Here is a 21,196-nt window from a genome sequence, read left to right as displayed (position 1 = left end):
GAAGGGATGCTAACTCAGTGGGAAGCGCAGCACTTTAGCTTTCCTGGGCGGCAGCTTGATCAAACAGAGTTAGATATTAATTTAATAAACCACAGACATTTTACAGAAATTGTCTGGTTCAGTGGAATCTACTCCAATGACAGATTTTTCATGGGGACCTGCCTGGGTTCTTGATAGTCTGCCCATGACTTGAGGTTGCCAAGGGTTGAGGGCAGCCATACTATGGACACAGACCAGGGCTTCCTGGCTTCTGGAGCTTTCCAGCCTCCTGGAAGAAACAGATACTGTGTCACATGGATCACAGTCAATTTTGGAAACACCATCTTTTAGCTTTTTCTGTTTACAGTTATTTCTTCCCAGATTGTTACTAAAGCTTGCTCCTTCGATGCTTTACCCTTACTTGGATACAGAGCGGAAGAGCATCAGTTATCTACAACTAATCCCTTGAATAGCTTCAACAAATTCTACAGGCAGTTCCTGGTGTCTGAAACAGTGGTAACTTCTGTAAAAGTATTTATGTGCAGAGACTGAAAAGCAGTAACTGGCTACAAACAAACTGGCCTTTTGGGAAGCGTTACTGTGGAGTGACTGGCTTGAGGAAGGGCTTTAGGATCCAGGCCTTGCTACAGTCAGTTAAGATTTTAACTTGGATCCTTGTGAATAAAGTCAGGAGGTACAGGTACAATTGCTAACAAATAATTTTAGGACACTAACTAACCAACTGGCAAAACCAGCTCACCATCAGTACAGTCATGGCATGATAGCCACTGAAGCATTTATGAGGCGACATTTCCGTTCGGTCCCCACGTGGTGCCTGATCTAGTCGAGAGGTGGTGTCCCTGGCAACAGGGAGGCTGGATTACAATGATCTCTAAGGTCCCTTCCAGCTTAGGCAATTCTATGATTCTATGATCTGACCTTCACGAGAAGAAAACGAGCTGCTTTTGGGTGGTCTCTGCCATTGCGGACGAGACCAGGCATCTTGCCTTTCTGAAAGTCATTGTGCCTAAGTTCTCCTGATCTGCAACCAGTAATAGGTTGAAGTGGTAACTGAGTGCAGGCCTGAAAGGGACATTGTACAGATCAGACAAGGAAGGCATGTAGGCAAAGTTTATGCTACTGCACACCTCTCGGTAGGGTCTGTTAGGACCCCGCACAGCACCCCAGGAAGGGTCTGTGGAGTTTTATTACATCTCTATGAGATTCTTTCTTGTACAATACTCTGGCCATTCTTGTTAGTACTTGACACTCTCACTATTGCTTATTTTAGTATCAGAACATCTGGCAAAGATCATTTTTAAAAATCCTACAGACTTGGCTTGCTGACTTAGAAACTATTTTTAAACTGCCACATTCAAGATCACCTAGTGGCATTTACTGAAAAAGGTAGGCTTTTTAACATCAAGCAGAAACGCTAGGCGCTCAGCCTGGCTTGGGTTTTGCAGTTTGTTTTATTAACCACCCTTATAAAAACAATCAAGTGCTAAACAATATGAAATTAATTATGAGGTCTAAGGCCTTAAGAGACTTACCATACTGGGAACTGTTCCGCGGATAGTCTCTCTGGTCTTTTGTAAGTAGACAGATGATAGATTATGAACTTGATTCCAGAGAGGATTCTATGAAACATATTCCCTGAATCAACATGGAGCATAAGCCTGTACGGACCAAGAGACTGAGGATTTGGTTCGGAACCCTGCTCACTGGACAAGCCACTGAATTCTGCTCGAGCTCTGGGTCAGCTGTTTGCATTGACATCTCTCCCGCACAATTCACTCGTGTTGCCAGTGAGTTTTGCCACTTAGTGAACAGGACTGAGAGAGTCAGTTTAGTTGCAATAGGTACTTCAAAGCTCTCTAGGCTCTATACTGGTGCAGGAAACTGGCTTTGGACAGCAGCTAACTGGTCATCTCACGCTGCTTCTGTACTGAAATCAGGTCACCGCAAGTTGTAACACAACATCATGTGAAGCCTTGACATTTAAAATTGGCATAAGAATTGCAGGTTCACTATTCAAAAGCACCGCATAAAGGTCAAAAAGAAAACACAGTTCTTGGAAATGGACAGACCACAAGCATTTCTAATGCCAAAGGGGAACATGACTGGAGCATGAGAGCAATTCTCCCTGTTTTGAAAATTTTATGAAACCTTCATGAGCTTAGGGACGCACACTGCCCAACACAAGGGGGCTGCACTTCAGTGACCTGACACCTGGCTTTGGAAAGCTGTTTGACTGGGTAGGAGTTGCACATATCCCTAGGTCTCCTTGTTAGAAAAATATCGTCAATTCTCCTCCTTCACAGAGCCTTTTCCCTGCAAGCAAAATCATTCTCTAAGGTAACTTACACATAAATCAGTAGAGAGATAGAGGGGTGATTCTTGCTTATTGAGTCTTTTTACTGATGTTTTCTGTGGTAATGTTAACGGCTAACACAATGGGCTTTAGGATCCACTGTGAAGGATTAATTCTAGGAGGCCCCAAAATATGAACTGAAGTAATCTGAAATAACAATTTATTATTTGTGTGGAGAACCCAAAATATGAACTGATCTGAAATAACAGTAATGGGTAACTTATTTGTGTGCAGAAAATTACATTTCTGGATAGAAACCCACAGGTGGAGTTGCAATTTACAAAGTGGTTTAAAAAAAAATCCAAGCAGCAATGTAAAATAAAGTACTAACTTGCACTGACTGCAGTTCAGGTTAGGAGCTGGAAGCATGACATGCAGAGAGGAGAGAGTTGCACATACGTGGTGGAAGCTTCTTTTATGTTAAGCACCTTGTTACCTCTCCAGCTTTCTTCAACCATGCCCAGCCTGCAGGCTGCAGTTGCCAAGGGGCAACCACAGTGAAAAAAAGGCTGGGTTTTCCTCCACCACTGAAATGTGGTTTTAACATGAAACAGGCTGTCACCCTCAGGAGCTGTGCTAGAATGGAATTCATTTTGTGTTTGTGTATGGGACAAGACTTCCCCAAATTAGCCAGCCTGAGTGCTGTCATTACTAGCAATCGCTGCGTCCTGAGCCAGACACATGCGGAGTAGGAACTGTGCCTCCTGCTCTGGCCCTCAGCTTTTATCTGAAAGCAGAGCTGGGACTGGCAGCAGCAAACACACTATTTGTCTTTTTTTTTTTTTTTGCCAAACACCCATGACAACGAGTTGACTTGTGGATCTTTTTTCTTTATAATTCCTCGTGCGGAATCTTTAAGGTAACAATACACCCCAAGGTCCCACCTTGCACGCATTGAAGAGCATCTTTTATTTAACCTGTAGCACGGTATAGATTAATCCCTTTCAAGCGGGTCCCACTGAAGCCAGGGCATGACTCCTGGAAGGAAGTACTCCTCAGTGATTAACTCTGGAGACTAGGACTCTTAAGTAAACAAGATGTAACGTAGTATTTTCAATTTTGGGGCAGCAATATTGAAAATTAACGCAAAGCACATGAGCTGTGCTTCGGCGCAAAACATTTCCCTTCAGCAAGAAGGGAGCTTTTGCAGCTCCTGCAGGAGAAACAAAACTAAAAGGAAGGTCCTGACAAATGAAGTGACAGGCTTAATTCTTGATGGTGTAGGAGTTAACACCATGTCACTGGTGTGTGGGGAAAGCAACAGCAAGTGACACGTTAGCAACACACTGGATGGCAGCGAGTTTGGGGTCTCCTTTGTAGTTGTGCGTGTCTGCTTCGTACTATCATCACTTATCCTTCTCTGTCACCAAGGATGCTTGCTCAGTACTTGAGAATCTGAAGCTGCTTTGCAGCTCCTACTGATGGCAAAGCACAGGCTTCCATCTTTGAGTTACTCCTGACTGCACAGCCAGTTGGAACACATTCGAATTTTCTCGTCACCCTGAGGTAGGTGGAGAAGCACAAAGCAAGTAAATCTAATCACTTTGAAATTCGCTTTGTGTGGGGACCTGGGCTAAACTTTTCTCTCCAGAAGGTAGGTGCCTCTTCCTGGTGCTGGAACAACCATTTTGACCGGCAGATAAGCATGTATAGATACAAGCAGTTGTGGAGCTGCTCTGATGAACAATATCTGAACTAGCCTCCTTTCACCTAAGGAATCAGAGCTCTGAAAAAGTCATAATGAGTCCTCTGACCCCTGCTGCCTTGGTTTCTATGTTTCAAGGGGTTCAGCCAAAGCTCTTCCCAGTCCTGGAAAAATCTAAGTGCTAGTAACATTCCAAGTAAAAGATAAAGAAGCCTGCCTCCAGGCAGAAATCCTCTGTGTTAGGCTTTTCCCTCTACTACACATAAGCCAATGGAATACCGTTATTATATATAAGAAACAGCTATTCAGTATGAGACACGTATTTGGAATGGAGGAATAAATATGTGTTGATAATCTGATCCTTACAAATTCAAAACAGAGCAGCCTAAGTCTTAAAAGAGGTGAGGGAAGCATCCTGCAGAAGAAGATTATGCGGCTTGCTAGGGAGGGTGACAGCAAGATTTTGATCACAGTTATGCTGAATAAATCTGGGACAACTCTGTTGATTGAACTAACCCTGATGCTATGTGTTCAAACCAAACAGTATTTTTAAAAAATATTATTTTAAAAAAGATCCTCATGTTTATACGGGGAAAAAGATCACATAAATAATATTCTTCTGTGTTTATACAGTGCATTTCATGCATAAATAGCAGTGCTTTTATATAACAGAGCACTTGCCTGTTTTCCCACAGTTCCAGTGAAACGAAGGTACAGTGACAGCGGGTGGTTTGTTTTGTACCCAGAGATCCTATTAACACTTATCTTCCAATCCATTTGTGCCAGAAGGGCCAGTGCGAAGAAGCGTACAGCTGGGAATCTGGATTTCCTCATTCTGCCACTGTGGTTCACGTCCTCAAAAAGCCCTTCAGTGCAGCAGACGTTCCGTGATCTTATTTTTGCCACCTCAGCGTAAGCGTTCCACGCTGGGGCTACATGGCAAGAGTGGCCAAATGCAGAGGGGATAAAGAAAACAGAGAAGACAGGGAATCTCTGTACTACAAGCAGCAAGGGACATTGTGGACCACGAGTGTCCTGGTGACCTGGGATAACACATGCTATTTTCTCCAGAAATTTCCCAAACTTTCTTCAGTATCTGTGCAGGCCTCTCACATCCATTTGCCTCAGAAAGGCAGGAAAGCTGTCAGTGCCATAGACTGAGTTACTACGTATTATTTCTGACCTGCTCCTAGTGCAGCTTCAGGGCTGGACAACGAAACCGGAGTGCCACCAGCACGTGGTGGGACAAACTGCTATTGCACAGCGGCTGCTGCAGCGTCAAAAGCAGCAGCGGCTGAAAGGGAAAACGTTTTTACCACTGTCCCATCAAGAAGGGTGTAACACCAATATTCTTGAGCTACTTCATCACCAGAACTAAATCCTGATTCAGCACCTCATGAGAATATGGGAACCTCTGATAGAGAAAACCTGTTACACCATTTCAGTGCAAGGTTCTCTTCTAGGAATTACCTAGTATTATTTTAAATAACCTCTGTGGCTGGAGATCCTTGGGGGATTACAGCACACTGTAAGACAGCAAATGGATTTCTTTCCTATTAAAAATTCCTTTGCTTGATTTCTTCCCTCTACTTTTGGTTCCGCTCTACATGAATGTGTCACCTCAAGGTCTGATTTGAAGTCTGTTGAATCAATAGATCTGGAACCTGGCCCAAACACCTACTCTGTGTGGTACAGCATAAAGGCAGTTTCCTCTTTCATCTTCCTTATAATTTCTAGAGAGGGGACTGCATCACAGTCAATAACTGCATCTGTTTTCATAGAAGGCTGAGTCCAAAAACTATCAAAGCTAACAGAAATCTGTTGATTGACTACAGTAGACTGCGGATCAACCCTCAGTCCCATCTGCATGTAGCTTTTTCCCTCATGCATCGCAATCCGTCGACCGTTTAAAGAAACACAGATGATGTGTGAAGGTCCCTTTAAAAAACAACAAGAACAGTGCAGCGATGTTGTTTTTGAAGTGGTGGCTGAGGCTGACAATGAATTTGGATTGGAAAGTTGTGCACCATCCAAAAACTGCAAACGCAAGCTCCCAACAAAATCCATATGTGCCTCTCAGAGGTGCAGGTGTCAAAGATATTAAGCCACAAAATGCTTTACATTAAAACAACTTCAAGGACCAGGTCAAGCTCTAAAAACTCCAGGGTAATGCAGAGTTAATCGCAATGGCTAGTCTTTAATATGGTCAGATGGTAGAAAGTGTATGAAACTCATTGCTTGAAGGAACTAGTAGCACCTTATCTAGACAGCAGGAACTTTCAACAGATTCAAGGCAAAGATGTAGGTTCAGTTTAAACATTCAAAAGGCTGCTCGTTGTTTTTTAGCTTTCTAGGGCTAAAGTCACGCTCTTCACGTTATTTTAATATATTTTCTGCAGCTTAATTTCCTGTGTTTTCTTTTATAGTGGCATAAAAAATTGCCCAGCAAAACTCTGAAGGAGTCATAAAACACTTTCTAGGTTGCTCCATTTTAATTCTTGCTCTAAGGTTGATATGAATCCACCAATCATTCTCCCAGCCAAGGGAACAAATTGAGTGAAGCTTTGGTTTATTTTGAAACCTCTCTGAAGCATCTCTGAAGCTCTTGGAAGCTATCTTGGAAAAATTCTGAGCAGCCAATCCTACCTACCATGCCAGCCCAAAGAATGGAAGTTCTGTCATCCATGTAGGAAGATACATATTTTTTCAGTGCATTTTGGATGCTGGTTTACAGATACATTGTTTGAATTTTTATGGTCAAAAAAGCAGAATGGAAACAAGTGATAACCTCCATCTGGCTGTGATAGCCAACATTCTTTACGAAGCTAGTAACAAAGGCAGATCACAAAACAAACTGAATTATCTGAGCGCACGTCAATAGGAAAAAATTAGACATCTCCCAAGAATGCCTATATCATTATATTTCCAAGACAAATTTACTTCCAAATAAACAATTTATTGGAAATATCTGACAGCTACCCTCTCTTGAGACTATACAAAACCCAGAGCATCTCACCAGTCTCCAGTGCTGTGTAACATTCTGTGAGTCTTTCCTATTCCAGATATGAACATCAACCTCGTTTGTATATGTGGAGTAGCCATTAAAAAGCACGGCTCTGTAATTCTATGGCACCTCCATAAGAACCAAACGTGGACTGGAAAAACTTGAAAATTGCTCTTATCAGTAGATAATAGTCAGTAGTTCTTCAGTTATCACTATCAGCTGCTGTGTATGTTGCTGTACCTATTCTGCAGTCTCCTGCACCGTGACTGCTGAGAGCTTGGGTACAGGTTATTTTTAATTTCTTTTTCATTATCCGAAAAGTGCAGAGGCGGGCGGTGAAGGCTACTGGGCCTGCAGGCAATGCAAAAGCATGGACTGAAGGTCTCAACAGATTCAGATGCTGAGTTAAAAGTAGTTACAGGCTGTTGTTGTCTTACACAAGTGATGGATTTTACAACATTTCTCCATAATTTATCCTATCTTTCATAGAGTAAGAGCTGTTATTCATCTCACGAACCACAACTAGGCCTTTAGGAGGCACCTTTGTAAGATGCCATTTCTTAGTATTGTCTCAAAATACAGCATGTATCAACTTTCAGTAGCTGTAATATTTGCTGCTGTCAGATTCAGGAAAAGGATTTGTGTGTTCACAACCTGTCAGGGTTGAGAACCTTGAAGATCTTTCATGGTAGGGCAGAGGTCTGATCTTTTGGACAGTGGAGAGTTCTAAAGTTTCGCAAGTCGTGTGAAGTCTGGATCCATCTCCAAATTCTCATTAAATACTTAGGTGTTTGAACCATTCTTATTAGCTCAGGCACAACTTTCAAAAGGATGATATGCCCTTTGCCAGGCTACTCAGAAAAATTCTTGATCTTGAGTATTGCTGTAATAGTCAGTTTTCAGTCTAGAATTCCGGCTATGAAGGGTTTCTGACCTTAGTTTCATCAGTGTAGCATCAGTCAACAGAGATACATTTTATATAGGAGGTAATAACTGTTCTTACTAATAACAGCATGGAAAAGAGTATCTGCTCAGTAAGAGACCACCTGAACATCTTTTAATAATACCATATTTATATATTTTTTTTCTTTTTTCTTACTCAGACCTCACCGCCATCTATTTAAGGCAATTAAAACTCCTTGTAACTTCAGTGAGATCTGGGCCATTAGTTTCTCCGTGATATGAGAAGCATATATGCTAGCACCAGGAATTGTATAGAGAATGGAAGAGTTGGGCACAATATTCCTTCCTCTGTTGCACAAATATTTGTGAAATAGATTGTTTTTTTCCTGAATGGGAGAGTGAGAAGACCAGAACTGAGAGCCTGGGAGCATGAGCTGAGTAGAACCCAACACCTCTTCACCCACCAAATGCTTTATTGCATGGGCATTCTGCAGTGGAAAATCATTCCACCAGAGCATTTCAACTGCCCAAGCTGAATTCTTGTGTTGCAATCCAGTGCAAGGTGTATTGTATTATACACCTGCTTCTGTCTTTACATGTACGATAAGTATCAAGTGAACAGAGAATGAACACACTCAACGCTGCAAGGCTGAGTCTCTAAGAGTATCTACACTACAGAGTGCAGCATGTTACCTCGACTAGCTCAGTTACTAGAAGGAATTGAGAAAAGGTAGAACTGAGCTCATTGCCGGCACGTTTTCCTTGCCTCTTAAGCAAGTGTTGCAGTGCCCTGAAGTCCACACTGCCCCTAACTAGGCTGCTTCCAGGATCTGGAATAGCTACTTCAAAGATACAGGTATTACCAAGTCGTGCTGCACTCTACTGTGTGGACACAGCCCCATTTAATTTTAGGTGATGTTCTCAAACCACTGTTCTGAGATACCTGATCTGGTCCATCTTTGTATTTAGTCCAGCTATGCATACAGGTACCCCCTGGCATTTTGTCATGATTTTGACATGTAAAGAACAACCAAAAGTACATCACAGAAGAGGTTTGAGTTTGATACAGAAAAATCATAGTGCCAAAAGAGCTTAAACTTAAACGTGTTGCTAATCATGAACGTTCTTGGAAGCCAGTGTGTTTAGTTGGGGCAGCAAGCTTTATAAATACTAGAGCCAAATGGGCTGATTCATACATCAGTGGAGCCTTATCTGCTGAAAAATCAAACCAGCAAGTGGAATATGGAAACCTTTTCTACTAAATCTTGCAATTGTGCATTTTTGTTTCTGATGTAAGGTTTCTCCCTCTTAGTTTTACATATTCCAGAGTGTACTCAAAGATTGTAGATCTTTAACTAGACTCTAAATGCTTTGATTCATCGTTCCATGTAGAAATGATACAATCTGCAATAAATATTCCATTTATAAAGGCACTGTCCATAGTAGTGCCATAAAAAACAGCTGCAGCTAAATGCTTGAAGAACTTGTACAGGAAGTTCATTTTCACGACAGGAGGAAGGAAATCTGAAGTCCACTTCAGCTCAAGGGCTAATCCAGCTCTAAGAATGATGGTGAATTCTCTCCCTGACTCTATATATCCCTATACAGAGGAGAGTTCTCCTCTGACAGTTATCCTCAGGTGGAAGGAAGAAGTTCAAGCTCGGAATCATGTGATGTCTTTTTTGGGTCTCGCTAATGTGTAAGAAGAGCGAACTTGGTATTTTTGGTTACATATGTGTGATGATAAGACTAATTCAGAGAGCAAAATACTCTTCAGAGCTGCAAAAGGGAGGAATATCTAGTTCTGGATAGGACACAAGGTCTGGATTTTGCCAATGCTAGAAAGAACAGGTGTCAAAGGAAAAAAAAAGAAAAGGAGAAAAAGTTAGCAGTGAATCTGTGGTAGAAGCTGGTAGGACTGAACCACTGGTGAAAAGTAGAAGATGCTTCATAACATATGTCCAACAACTACTTAAGATTCATAGTGGCTGGTGCCAGGGAGACAGGATACAAACACTGCATCTCTTTGTGTCAGCAAGTCCAGTGTCACTATGGATGCAGGAGGCATTAATTCCAAGGGGAGAGCACTGCCAACTTTTCTCAAAGGAATCCCTTCAACAGCTCCTCCACTTAGGTAGCTATGAAGTTCACTTTCCAATGAAAGTGGCTGTCTCCTGGCATTACCTCTGCTTCATTAAATAAGGAGACAGTTATTTGGGCAGTTGCACTCTACGAGACCTGCAGAAAGGCTGGAGGAAGAGCCCAAAGGGCCTGTGACTGCAACTACGCACTTCTGAAATGCAGCTTGAGAAACTGAGGGGAAACATACGTGACAGGGTATAATGAGCATTTATGAGAGTAATTCGAATGGATGGCTGATGGCCAGAACTCTGGCACGTGCCATTAAAAAATAACCAGAGAAGTGAATTTCCTGCATATCACAGGATGCTGCACAAAAGACATTGTATGCAGACGCAGAGGAACAGAAAGCTGGCATAAGACGTGCAAGAATGCTTGAGATTCCTATGCAGATCGGGCATGAACATTACTGAACACCACTGAAGGCAGAACACCAAGTATGATAGGCATAATCACTGCAGAAAGTAGAATACAAATAACCTCTGAAACCACAGGAGATTCCAGGTCCTCTTTTGCCCAACATTGGTGCAGATCCATCTGAATTACAGATTCAGTTAGAGAAAAACAAACCTCTCACTTAAATGAGATTTTACCCAGCTAGCAACTTAATGGCCCACCATATGTAGCAGAGAGACTACAGACAGACTCTAGGAGCACTTAAGAGAAGATAAGGGATCTTCAGGAATGGCTCATTCTCTGGAGTTATCAGTTTAAACACACAGTGCAAAATTCTAGCTGAAGACTGTGAACAGCAAGAACTTAATTTGCTAAGAAGGACTTGAGAGTTTACAGGCAGCCTTGCTCTTCCTTACTAGGTCACTGTAGAATGTTTCAAAATCTTGATAGGTGTCACAACATTTACAGCCTCGTGAACAGAAAAGAGCCAGAAAGTTCCCTGCCAAAGAGCACTAAGCCAAAACAGTCAATCTAAAAGCATTTAAGTTTCTATACTAAATACTATGCAGAGATATTAAAAAAAAAAAGAAAAAAAAGTTCCTGGCCCCAAACACCAACTACATACTAAGAGTGGGATTTCTGTGATTTAGCTTAAGCTGCCAAAAAAGCAAGCATCTAGCCTAAGCCATTTGCCTGTGGTCCCTCAATGATCAGCGGAGAGAGACAGACATCTCCAAGGAAAAATTCTTCTCTTTCTGGGTAACAAGATGAATCACCCTCTGGGGACAACACATTTCCAACAGCTACAAGGGGTATCTAAGTGATTCCCTTGTCACTGAAGTTTAGATTAGCTGGAAAAACAGACCAGATTTTGGGCAGAGCAGCACAGCACTCCTTTTGATCTGAAAAGACAAGGGGTTCATGTTCTTAGCATCCTACTCCTTAATCTACCAGTTGGTCAAATAAAGCAAACTTACTTTCCTATGTATTAGACCATCATGGGTAAAACTCCACTGTCAAGTAGACACCAGAGTGTTAGATCTCAAGTTGAATGGGATGAATCTCAACACAGGACACAAGAGTGGCATCGTGGCATCAGATGAGGTATGTGCTTGAAATGCTTGTTCCTTATTGCTCACAAAAAAAGGACTCTAGATAACTAGATCAGATATTGATGCGCTCATCAGATAGGCAGATGTGTCTAATTGTCAGGACAGATGTATCCAACCAAAAATTGTCAGGTGGGTGCCATTTGTTCTCCAAGGAATCCCAGCTGAACAGCAAACTGACTCGTGGACTCACGTCCCTCCACCACCGCATAGTGCCTCCTGCCCACAGGTTTTTGGCCAAGGAACAGCTGTTTTCCTCAAACAATGAAACTCTCTGGAGAAAGTCACATAAAACTCCTTTCTATGATGCTGCATGAATACTCTTTTATAAGTGGAAAGGAAGGGTGCCACTAAGACAGACATTTAGGGAAAAGCTCCAGTCAAATCTACCAGCCATTAGGCCATGTCGGGAATGTTGTAACAGCCTCGTGAAAGATCCTGCTTAGTCTCTTTCATACAGTGGCTCTTAATAATCAGCATATAATAAAGGTACAGTCTGGAGGAATTTATTATACAGTATCCAATTGGATTTATATAGTCATAAACTTCTACAGCACTGCTTGTATGATTTACAACAGTCTCTACTAATTATGAAGTTATGCCTGGATTTGAGATGTAAAAGGAAAATGTTACCAGACTGGTTGTGGAGTGATACTATACAAATGCACGTTTGCCACAGCAATTTTGAATTGCTTGTTAACAGAGAACCACTGCAAATAACTGTGTATTTTAGCCTGCTCTTTGGAAAAGCACCAAAAGCAGAAACCTGGGAAGTTTGCGGGATGGGGTGTCATTGTGATGGAGTTTAGAGTTAAGGGAAGGAGTGTGGAGCAGATAGTCCATGGATCCCATCAATGAAACTTCTACTTCCACCTGCCTGGATCGCAGGCGACTGGACTTGGTAGTTTGCCTGATCCCTTCCCAGATCTAAACTTCTGCTTTTCTAAAGCAAAACCACTGTAGAAAATACTGTAACTTACTGTAGGACAAACACCTCATGACCTAAATGGCTATAGAAAGATGTTTACTGCATGGAAGTTTTCCACCACAGACGTTTAATTTTGCTGTTACTCGGCATATCAAATAACTCTTTCAGAAAGGACTGTACACCATTAATAGGAATTACCTGGGCATCGAGGGCAGCACAGCTGTGGTACATGCACAGGGGAAGGACAGTGTAGACTGGGGCACCTTATTCTGCTGCACAGTACGTTTCCATTCTGCAGGTGGAACAATAATACAGTAATTAAATGAAATAGGCTCTCTTACCAATTTCCATGTTCTCTGTTTTGCATCTAGGCATTTCAAAAACAAATGCCTTTTTACAACATTCTGATTTCACTCACAGCAGAGTAAACCCAGACTGCTTTCACTGCCTCATTTGTGCTGGAGGCCAGAATGTAGCAGACGTACACAGAAACCTTACAGTCAAAGGGAGTGCCTAAAAATGGATTGCAACAGTCTTCATGTGTGTTTTTTCTTTTGAGCAGATTATGCTTAGGATTTGTGTTTCCAAAAGTAAGACACAGATAATGAATGGTAGGTCTCTGAGCTATCCCCTACTGAGGGTTAGTTCAAGACCACAAGAGACAATAGCGTCTGTAATTGTTCCTGAAAACTGTGGAGAGTCTTTTGTTTTCATTTTATGGTTTCCCCAGTAGACAAAAAGCACCAGTTGGTACGTAGCCATTTTTCTAAGAAATACGAGCAAGTCTTGGGAATAGTGTTCATTATTCATGTCATTACCATAATATTCTATTTGACCACATCTAAGTTTGATTTATAATTAAAACACGGGGAATTTTCATTCTCCAGCGTCTGCAACCAGAAAAGACTATCCATTTCAAATTCCCATTTCCCATACATAATTCATCCTCCTAATTTAGCTCTGAGTTGCTCATGTTTGTAGCAAGAAAGATCTTTCAGCATGAACACTGATACTATGCTGTGACTGTAGTTTTAGATGCCATCAGGAGTAAACCCACTTAATTTTCATATGCCTTCTGGAGCACTGAAATGTTTCCAGTGGACTTCCTTAGATAACGTATGTCCAGGCTTTTCTAGCCATCTCTCTCAAAATAATCAACTGCCTCCTAAATATCCACAGACCACAGGCTGGAATCGTCCTGTTAGATCATCACTACCCACGGACTACATTTGCGCATCTCCTTTGGAAAGAGACACTAAAAATTATTATCACCATCTGCTCCCAATGATGACTGAAATTAAATACGCGGATTTTATAGAGGAGGAGCAAATTCGAGGCTGTAGACTCTTTGCAGGATAGGAACTATTACTGGTCTGCACAGCTCCTGGCCCAGCAGATCATCATCGGAGAGCCCTTAAAGCACTACTGTGGAAGAAAGGCTGGCACTGCCTGCTGGCCTGGCTCCATGGTGCTTCCCTGACCTGTTCCATGGCCTCACTCCCCTTTTCATTGTGAAGTCCCCCGAGGTGAATCTTTATTTTCTGCGCATCATCGGCTATGAACAAATTTCTGCAGGCCTGCTTTGCTCCTCAGTGCTGCAGCAGGACAGAACTATTTTTAACTGATGCTGGCTAAGATTGCTCTTAAGCTTAGGTTCTTATGCTTAGATGGTTGGGAGACCAAGCCCTGCTGACTAGAATAAGGCTTAAGCTCCCGTAAACCTCTGTGAGTCAGGGTTAACGTCTCTGCATCAGACACCCAAAGAGTAACAAAGCATCTCTCTTCCTCAGCTGCGTTACCAGTGCGGAGCGTGGGGAGTGTTCACTTTAGCCTCTGAGGTCTGCAGATCTGACGAGGAGTGCAAGCAAAAAGCTGCTGTGTTTTAGAGAGTAAAATAATGATCTGACAAATGGCAAGTGCTCCAGTTCACTGGACAGTAACAGTCAACAGTCTCTCCACTGTGTATTGGCGGGGGGGAGGAGGGGTTGTAAAAGAGCAGGGGGAACAGGGTGAGAACACTCAGTTATGTTTAGATTTATTCTGGTTTAAGTGTGTAAATTGTAACTTGTAAAAATACACAATATACATGCACAAAACTAGGAAGGCTTTTTGTTTGTGGTTTTTTTTTTCTTTTAATCCCAGGCTGAATAATTTGGCCTCTGTTTAGTTAGTTAATTTGTCTCGCATTTTTCTTAAACATCAGAAGTGTGTGTGTGCTGGGGGGAACGGACAGACTGCCTGTTGTTTCTGGACGGAGCAGAGATCTCGCTCTGCTCTCTGGCTGCTACGACTTGTTTTGTGCAGACATCATTCGGATCATGATATCTGAAGCCAGCAAAGAACTTTTGGTCACACTAGTGATGAAGACCCCTGGGGATTTTTTTTTTTGCTTTTTTCTGCACTGAGAGGGAGTAAATTGCTGCTTTGGATTCTGTAGCTATCCTTTGCCTAACTGATTTACTGCCAGAGAACTGCAGGTGCGTTACACGTAGGTTCCTCTTATTTGCTGTTTGTGGCATGCTTCAGGTTCACAGTTTATGCTATAATATTTGGTGCTCATGCTATGTCATGGTGTGTTTACTACTGTTTTATCTAGCCTTAATTTTGTTAAAATTGGAAGAGTTTCCTGATGATCTGGAGCTTTTACTGTAGGTCGGTGTTCTGAGGGCATTTCTTTTGGCCACGACAAAGCTCAAAGGAATGGCTGGACGCTGCAGTTTTTACTTGGAGTCCTCCACCCAGGCAACAAGAGTTACATCCCAAAGATCCCTCAGCATCCTCAAACCCCAAGTTCCATTTTGCACCCTCAGGGTACAACAAACGTAAAACAGAGTAAACAAGGTAGTAGAATCCTGAACCATTTGTGAACTGCACGTACTGATAATTAGCACAAGCTATTCCTTCTTAGTACTAACTTTGTTGCCCTGAACTGTCACTCTGGTCTTCCATGCCCACCTGGGAAGGAAAGAAATAAAATATACTCATTGCTGGAGCCTCACAGTGCATGGGCAGTCCTAAATCACAGCAGTGCTCTTCTCTAGAGGAGCATTCCCTGCACTTTCCCATCTCTCCAGACTAACATATTCCTAAAAATCATTGAGCACTGATTTGTATCCAGATCTCTAGAGTTCCCAGTGAATTTCATTCCCACCCAAGACAGCGTTCCAGCAACTCGATGAGTGTTTTACCACACAAAGACACTCAGGGAATTTTCATCCAGATTAGCAGAAGTGAGTGGAAACTCCTTTTTGCTATAATCAGGGACTTCTCCCTTTCCTCTTACAACATTGCTTTTTCTCTTACAGATGCATTCTGCTGCACAGATCTGAGATAAAGCCAAACTTGTGGGACTACTGTTCATGCATCTCTGCACTAAATTGTAGTAGCAGATCCCTCAGAGCATATACTGCACAGGGGCCCAATATTTTACACTTGCAGAGGGAAAATAGCCAAGAAAACTTTCTTCTGTATTAAATACAGCACACAAAACTCAGCATCTGGACAGCCTCATGTGTTAGTGATTAAGATCCCTCATTGTTTAGTCATTTTAAAGTACTCCAAGGGACATATTCCACCCTCATTCCCCCGCCTGTATATGACATGCTGTGTGTGACATACTTAAGGGATCTACGTCTGCTGTGTCCTCCTATCAGGCATCAACTGATGGTAGTCGAGGACCTGTCCTTTCACATCCTACCCAATTCTCTCTGCTCCCCGTATACTCTCTCATTTTTCATCACCTCATTCTTCTTTAACAGATTTTTACAAAGAGTGATATCCAAGCCTGTTCCTTCAGCGCTTAAGGGCATCACATGCTCTGACTGTGGAAATGCCTCTGAAGACGTGGGCACTGTACATAGGGCAAAAGACTTCCAAATTGAGGTTCAGCATAATCCTCCACACTGACGGAAGTGAAAGGATTACATTTAGTTTATGGGGTTCTAATTATTCAAGATGTAATGCCCAGCATCGACAAAACTTCTGGCTAGTTAAGGAGCTGTTTTGTCTACCTCATACAAGTGATTTTTTGCTAGTACTGGCTTTCTCTTCTCATGTTTTCCTTTCCCTAAGATCACCCACAGCTACTTCCTGCAGCGTGATTGGGACCCACTAGTGAAAACAGGCTTGGCCTTTGTCAAACTGTAAATACAACAGAAAGGATTCGGGTCAATTAAACAAGTAAAAGTTGCAGGATCAATAACTCAGTGGTCTTACCTCTGAGCAAAGACAATTAACGCAGTAAACAAGGCCATAGGGTTCTAGATAAGGATGCCATCGTTCTCCTACACGGTACTTCTTATCTTGAAACACGCAGTATGTATCTGAATCTGTGAAACAGGAAAGAATTGAAAGAGCTGTGAATGAATGTTCCCATTCTGCGCTTACAAAGTGTTTTTCGGTGTGCAGCGTCTTCTGTGAACTATGTGAATGGTACGTAAAATTTCGTAAAGATTTCTCTTGCCCTGGAGAAGCACACAATGAAAATGCCCTTAATATCACGTGCTGTTGTTTTTAACCTCGAAAACCAAAATAAATGGCACAGCTTCCCATCTTCCCAAAATTGCAGCTCCTGAAAGAGCTGACAAAATAGCTTTCATACAGGATGAGTTTATCCTTTCACCTGCAAAAAAACAGGCTATGGTCCTGTTCAGGCAAGAAAATAGAAGCGCTTGATTGTTTAGAGACTTTTATAGGAAATAAAACTGTTTCACTGCAAAACCAAAGCAACTGGATCAACTTGGGAAGATCCCAGGTTGTACAGCAGAGAGGTTCTGAACAAGGGGACGGCACCTACACTGCAGGTTCAGGATTTTGTGTGGATTTACATACGCATCAGCATTCAAAATATTTTAAGATCTTTCTGTTCATTAAGCACTTCTAATCTTGCAGGTGCAGTTTTGCAGATATCCGTCCACTCATCAGACACTACTGCTCTGTCTCTCCCCGTCACGTTATGGTTTCACATTGAAAACTCAAATCTCTTCAATAAAAGCATGTTTCTTGTATTTCCATGGAAGAATCCCTTCCTCCAAATTCAGCTTAATTCACTACCCCTAGTATAGATACTTCAGGGTATCGAGCAAAATATCTGTCTTCCAAGCAATAATCCAAGCAAAGGACATTCTTCACTTTTACTGGGCTAAAAGAAGGTAGCAAGAGGTAGGGGTTATTAGTAGCAACTGTGAAATGATCTGGTTTCACTTCACACAGGAGCAAGACAAATGAAATGCAGGATCTAAAAAAGCAGACGGCTGAAGTGGGGTCTGATAATTTCTCACACTGTGCTTGCTTTGAGCGGGGACACCTGCACATTGTTTTCTTCCAAGTTCAGCGGAGTAGGTGGCCTTTTTGGAACCTACTCTTATTTTTTTTTCCCTCCCCTTTCTTTTTTGCATCTACTTCTTTAGAAACAGAAGCCGCTGATACCGAGGCTGGAAATTTTAACTACTTTTCAAGGGCAAACAATGTATTTTGTGAGAAGGCGGCTAAAATCCAGCCTGTGCAGGTGGGGAGAGCATTCCAGAGAGCTAGTAGCAAAGCTGCAGCAGTCAAAAACTCCTAGACTTATTTGGGTAGTTATTCCTCCTGGCTATGCCTTCTGAAATGTGTTACAGTCTCCCACAGATGACAGGCTTTGTAGAAATATTCCCTTTGTTTTGTTTGTATTCTTTTCAATTTTTCTCATCAAGTTTTTGACAGTGCTTAGACTCTTAATTTTCTCCAAGGATGTATCTAATCCAGTTCATATGAGGTTGTTTTTGGAACACAACAGAACAGTTTTGGATGAGCTTCATGCGAGCTGAAAACATCAGTACAATAGTCTTACGCGTGGGACCGCATCCAGATAATCCGTCAGATGTTTATAGAGGTCACTAAAATGGAATTAAGCATTCTCTCGATTCAGGATATTTGAAATAAAACAGATTCTCCAATTGATGTGTTATGTTCTTTATGATGCAACGAAACCTGTGCGGCTTTAGGAGAATGTGCCCCAACCTTGGGTGTGACCTGACTCTACTAAATGTGGGATTAGAAGGAGGAGGAATGTCAGAAGTTTTTGAATGCAGTTCCACAGCTCAGGACGTTCTTGTTTGAAGACCTTTTCTGAACCACATCTGTCAAATAGAAGGAAAATGTAAAATCTGGGTGGATGCGACAGCTCTGCTTGAAGTCTACTTACGTTTTACTTGTTCTAGTTTACCTCCATCTATGAAAAGGAGACAGAGCACACCAAAAAAGATAAAATGAAGATCTTCCAATATCCACTTCCTTCTCATCTTTATCGACAAAAGGAAAAGAAAGAGCCTCCAAAGTAGGGAATGTTGAGCTGTTGGGAAGAAAAGATTAAATAAATTAGACCAATAAGATACTTCAATTCTCCCACAATTTCATCCAGCACCCAGAAATCTTAAACTGACAGAACAAAAAAAAGGAAATCTATCTCATGGATCTTCATTTTATGGAAACAGCTTTGGCTTTGGGTCATTTCATTTTTGGGAAAGGGGCCACATTCCCATTCATGAAAGCTGAAAACTTTATTACTTCTAATAAAGTCCTTACTTTATTCCAAAGCAGAGAAATCTGGCAAGTAAGCAATCCGAATAATAAAAGTTCTCTTGTGCGAGAAACTAGTTTGGGATCTGTTCTTGCAGAGCAGCTCTTTCGGATGTAACTCAGGAAATACAGGTGTCACTTGGTAACGTGTTTACTTCATCCTAAAATTAACCTTGGAGGTTCCGGGTGCGCTGGCCCTGCACCATGGAAATCCACGCTGAGGGCGAAACACCAGCCATGCTGTAGTCAGCGGAGTTTTCCTGACTGCATCTAACAGGCTTCTGCCACTATTCAACTCACCCCTCCTCCCCTCTCCCAACTACTATTGTTCTGGGATTGTGTATAATTAATTTTTCTAGAGTTAACCCTTCCGTTGCCTTGAGATCCGCAAGCAGAATGGGGGAACAACGTGTCACCTTGTGGATTTTTAATGTCAGCATCTTGCATGTGGAGCAGAGCTTAATGCATTCTTCTCTGTGTGGTGCAGAGATGGTATTGCACTTGCTGCACGTATCTTTTTCTGGCTTTTGAAAGGTGAATTATTTTTAAAAGAAGTAAACAAGGGAGAAAATAATTACCTAAAGTAGGTTCTATTTATTTCTGATAGCCAACCTAACATTCAAAATTAGTATGTCGGCGCTTTACTGTTTATCAGAATTCACTGCAAAAGTATTATCTTCCCAGAGTACACTTGTCTGGAATTTACAATGTTGGAAAGATTTGGGTTTGATTTTAAGAGCCTTGATGTGGATTCATAATTAGTTCTACAGAAGTTCAAAAAGAAAACAGATTCACTGTTGGAAAAATAAGCAGTCTGCTTTGTAAACTAATTCGACCTTTTCAGATTTCATGTATATAACAGAACTGTACATAACTATGTTTCAGCTCACAGATAACTGAAGCAGAAGTACTAGTTTATATATATGTGTATTTAAAATGAAGTGGTGGATAACTTAGAGAAATTAATTGAACAGTAAGTTAACAAGCTTAAAGTAATTTAACTTAAAATGTTCCTATTAAGACTGTTGAGATCTTGGATGCTGTAACAAAGGGCGGGTGATCTGATTTGGTCAAGAGTGTTTTTATTGCCTTTACTGTTTAAGAGTTCTCTACTCTATTCTCCCAAATCGCAGCCGAAATGGACATCTTCCTTAAGTCATCAAATCCATGCAGCTACTCTGTCTATACTCAATAAGCTCATTCAAAATAACGCAAAATGCATCTGAAAACATTTTCAAAAAATAACGCTACTTTAAAAGCACACTCCCTATGCAGTAACAAAATACAACTTTCCATTTATTTTGGAAGCTGAGAATAATATTCCAATCTCAGAAGAAAAGTTCAAGTCATTTTTTCCTTTCAACGTGCTCAAATCACACAGGACATTCGCAAGCCAAACAACCTTTTAAAAACTTGGTTTTAGATTAAAACCTTGTAATTATGTCCCAGGACATCATGCGTGCACTGAGAACAACAGTAGCACATCCCTAGGACTAGCAGAAATGTGAACGTTTAAATATTTTGGCCTTCTTGGGGGTTGCTTAAGCAAACGATATTTATAAATGGAGCACAATTATCCTTTGTGCGGCACTTTACCTGTTAGCTAGATTAGTTAGTTCGAATAGAAGGGCTCAGAAATCCCATCCATTTTAAATGTCAGGTCTTCAAAAGGAAGAACATTTTAAAACTTGCACGGCTTACGCTCAGAAAGGCTGCACAGGGATGTGAAATGGAGGAGTTAATAACAGAAACGGGACGGAGACTTTTGATGTCTTTCTTAATTCTCTTTAATTTCGGTATTGTTGTTACTCCAAATATAAACACATACTTTTCACTATTAGCACACTCCCTTTATTTCCCCAAAGGGCAACGTCCTAAAAATATTCCTGGATTTAAATAATCTCAGCTAGGATTAACCTGTTAATTATTGGTGTGTTTTCTGCTTAGCAGAAACAATGAAAGCGATCCACTTCTTCCATGAATTAGTCCCTGGAAGCGGGCTCATGCCTCTTTGCACCGCCTCGCCCTGCCCGCAGCCCGCTTTAGCAGCTACGAGCGGCAGCGTCCGGCCTCGCCGCGTTTTACGAATAATGCAAATAAAAAATAAAATAAAAATTAAGTAAAAGCAAGAGCTGGAAGCAACGTGCGGTGTTGCCATCCCTCG

The 21,196-nt window shown here is 41.6% G+C and overlaps 1 protein-coding gene across 3 annotated transcripts in view; it reads right to left on the bottom strand.

Moving 5' to 3' along the window:
- The window catches only part of CHRDL1 (chordin-like 1), a 34,893-nt gene extending 16,138 nt beyond the window's left edge, over nucleotides 1-18,755 (bottom strand). For all 3 annotated transcript variants that reach the window (XM_009866966.1, XM_009866967.1, XM_009866968.1), the window contains exons 1-3: nucleotides 18,659-18,755; nucleotides 16,693-16,805; nucleotides 12,676-12,769 (exon numbers count right to left, since the gene is read on the bottom strand). In XM_009866966.1, the coding sequence (XP_009865268.1) occupies nucleotides 12,676-12,769; nucleotides 16,693-16,805; nucleotides 18,659-18,755 (304 nt within the window). The remainder of the gene's footprint in view (nucleotides 1-12,675; nucleotides 12,770-16,692; nucleotides 16,806-18,658) is intronic.
- Nucleotides 18,756-21,196: the final 2,441 nt, after the last annotated feature.

Source organism: Apaloderma vittatum, unplaced genomic scaffold (genome assembly GCF_000703405.1).
Source record: "Apaloderma vittatum isolate BGI_N311 unplaced genomic scaffold, ASM70340v1 scaffold283, whole genome shotgun sequence".
Taxonomy (NCBI): Eukaryota; Metazoa; Chordata; class Aves; order Trogoniformes; family Trogonidae; genus Apaloderma; species Apaloderma vittatum.
Note: the sequence above shows the minus strand (reverse complement) of the source record. Positions and strands in the feature narration are given on the sequence as shown.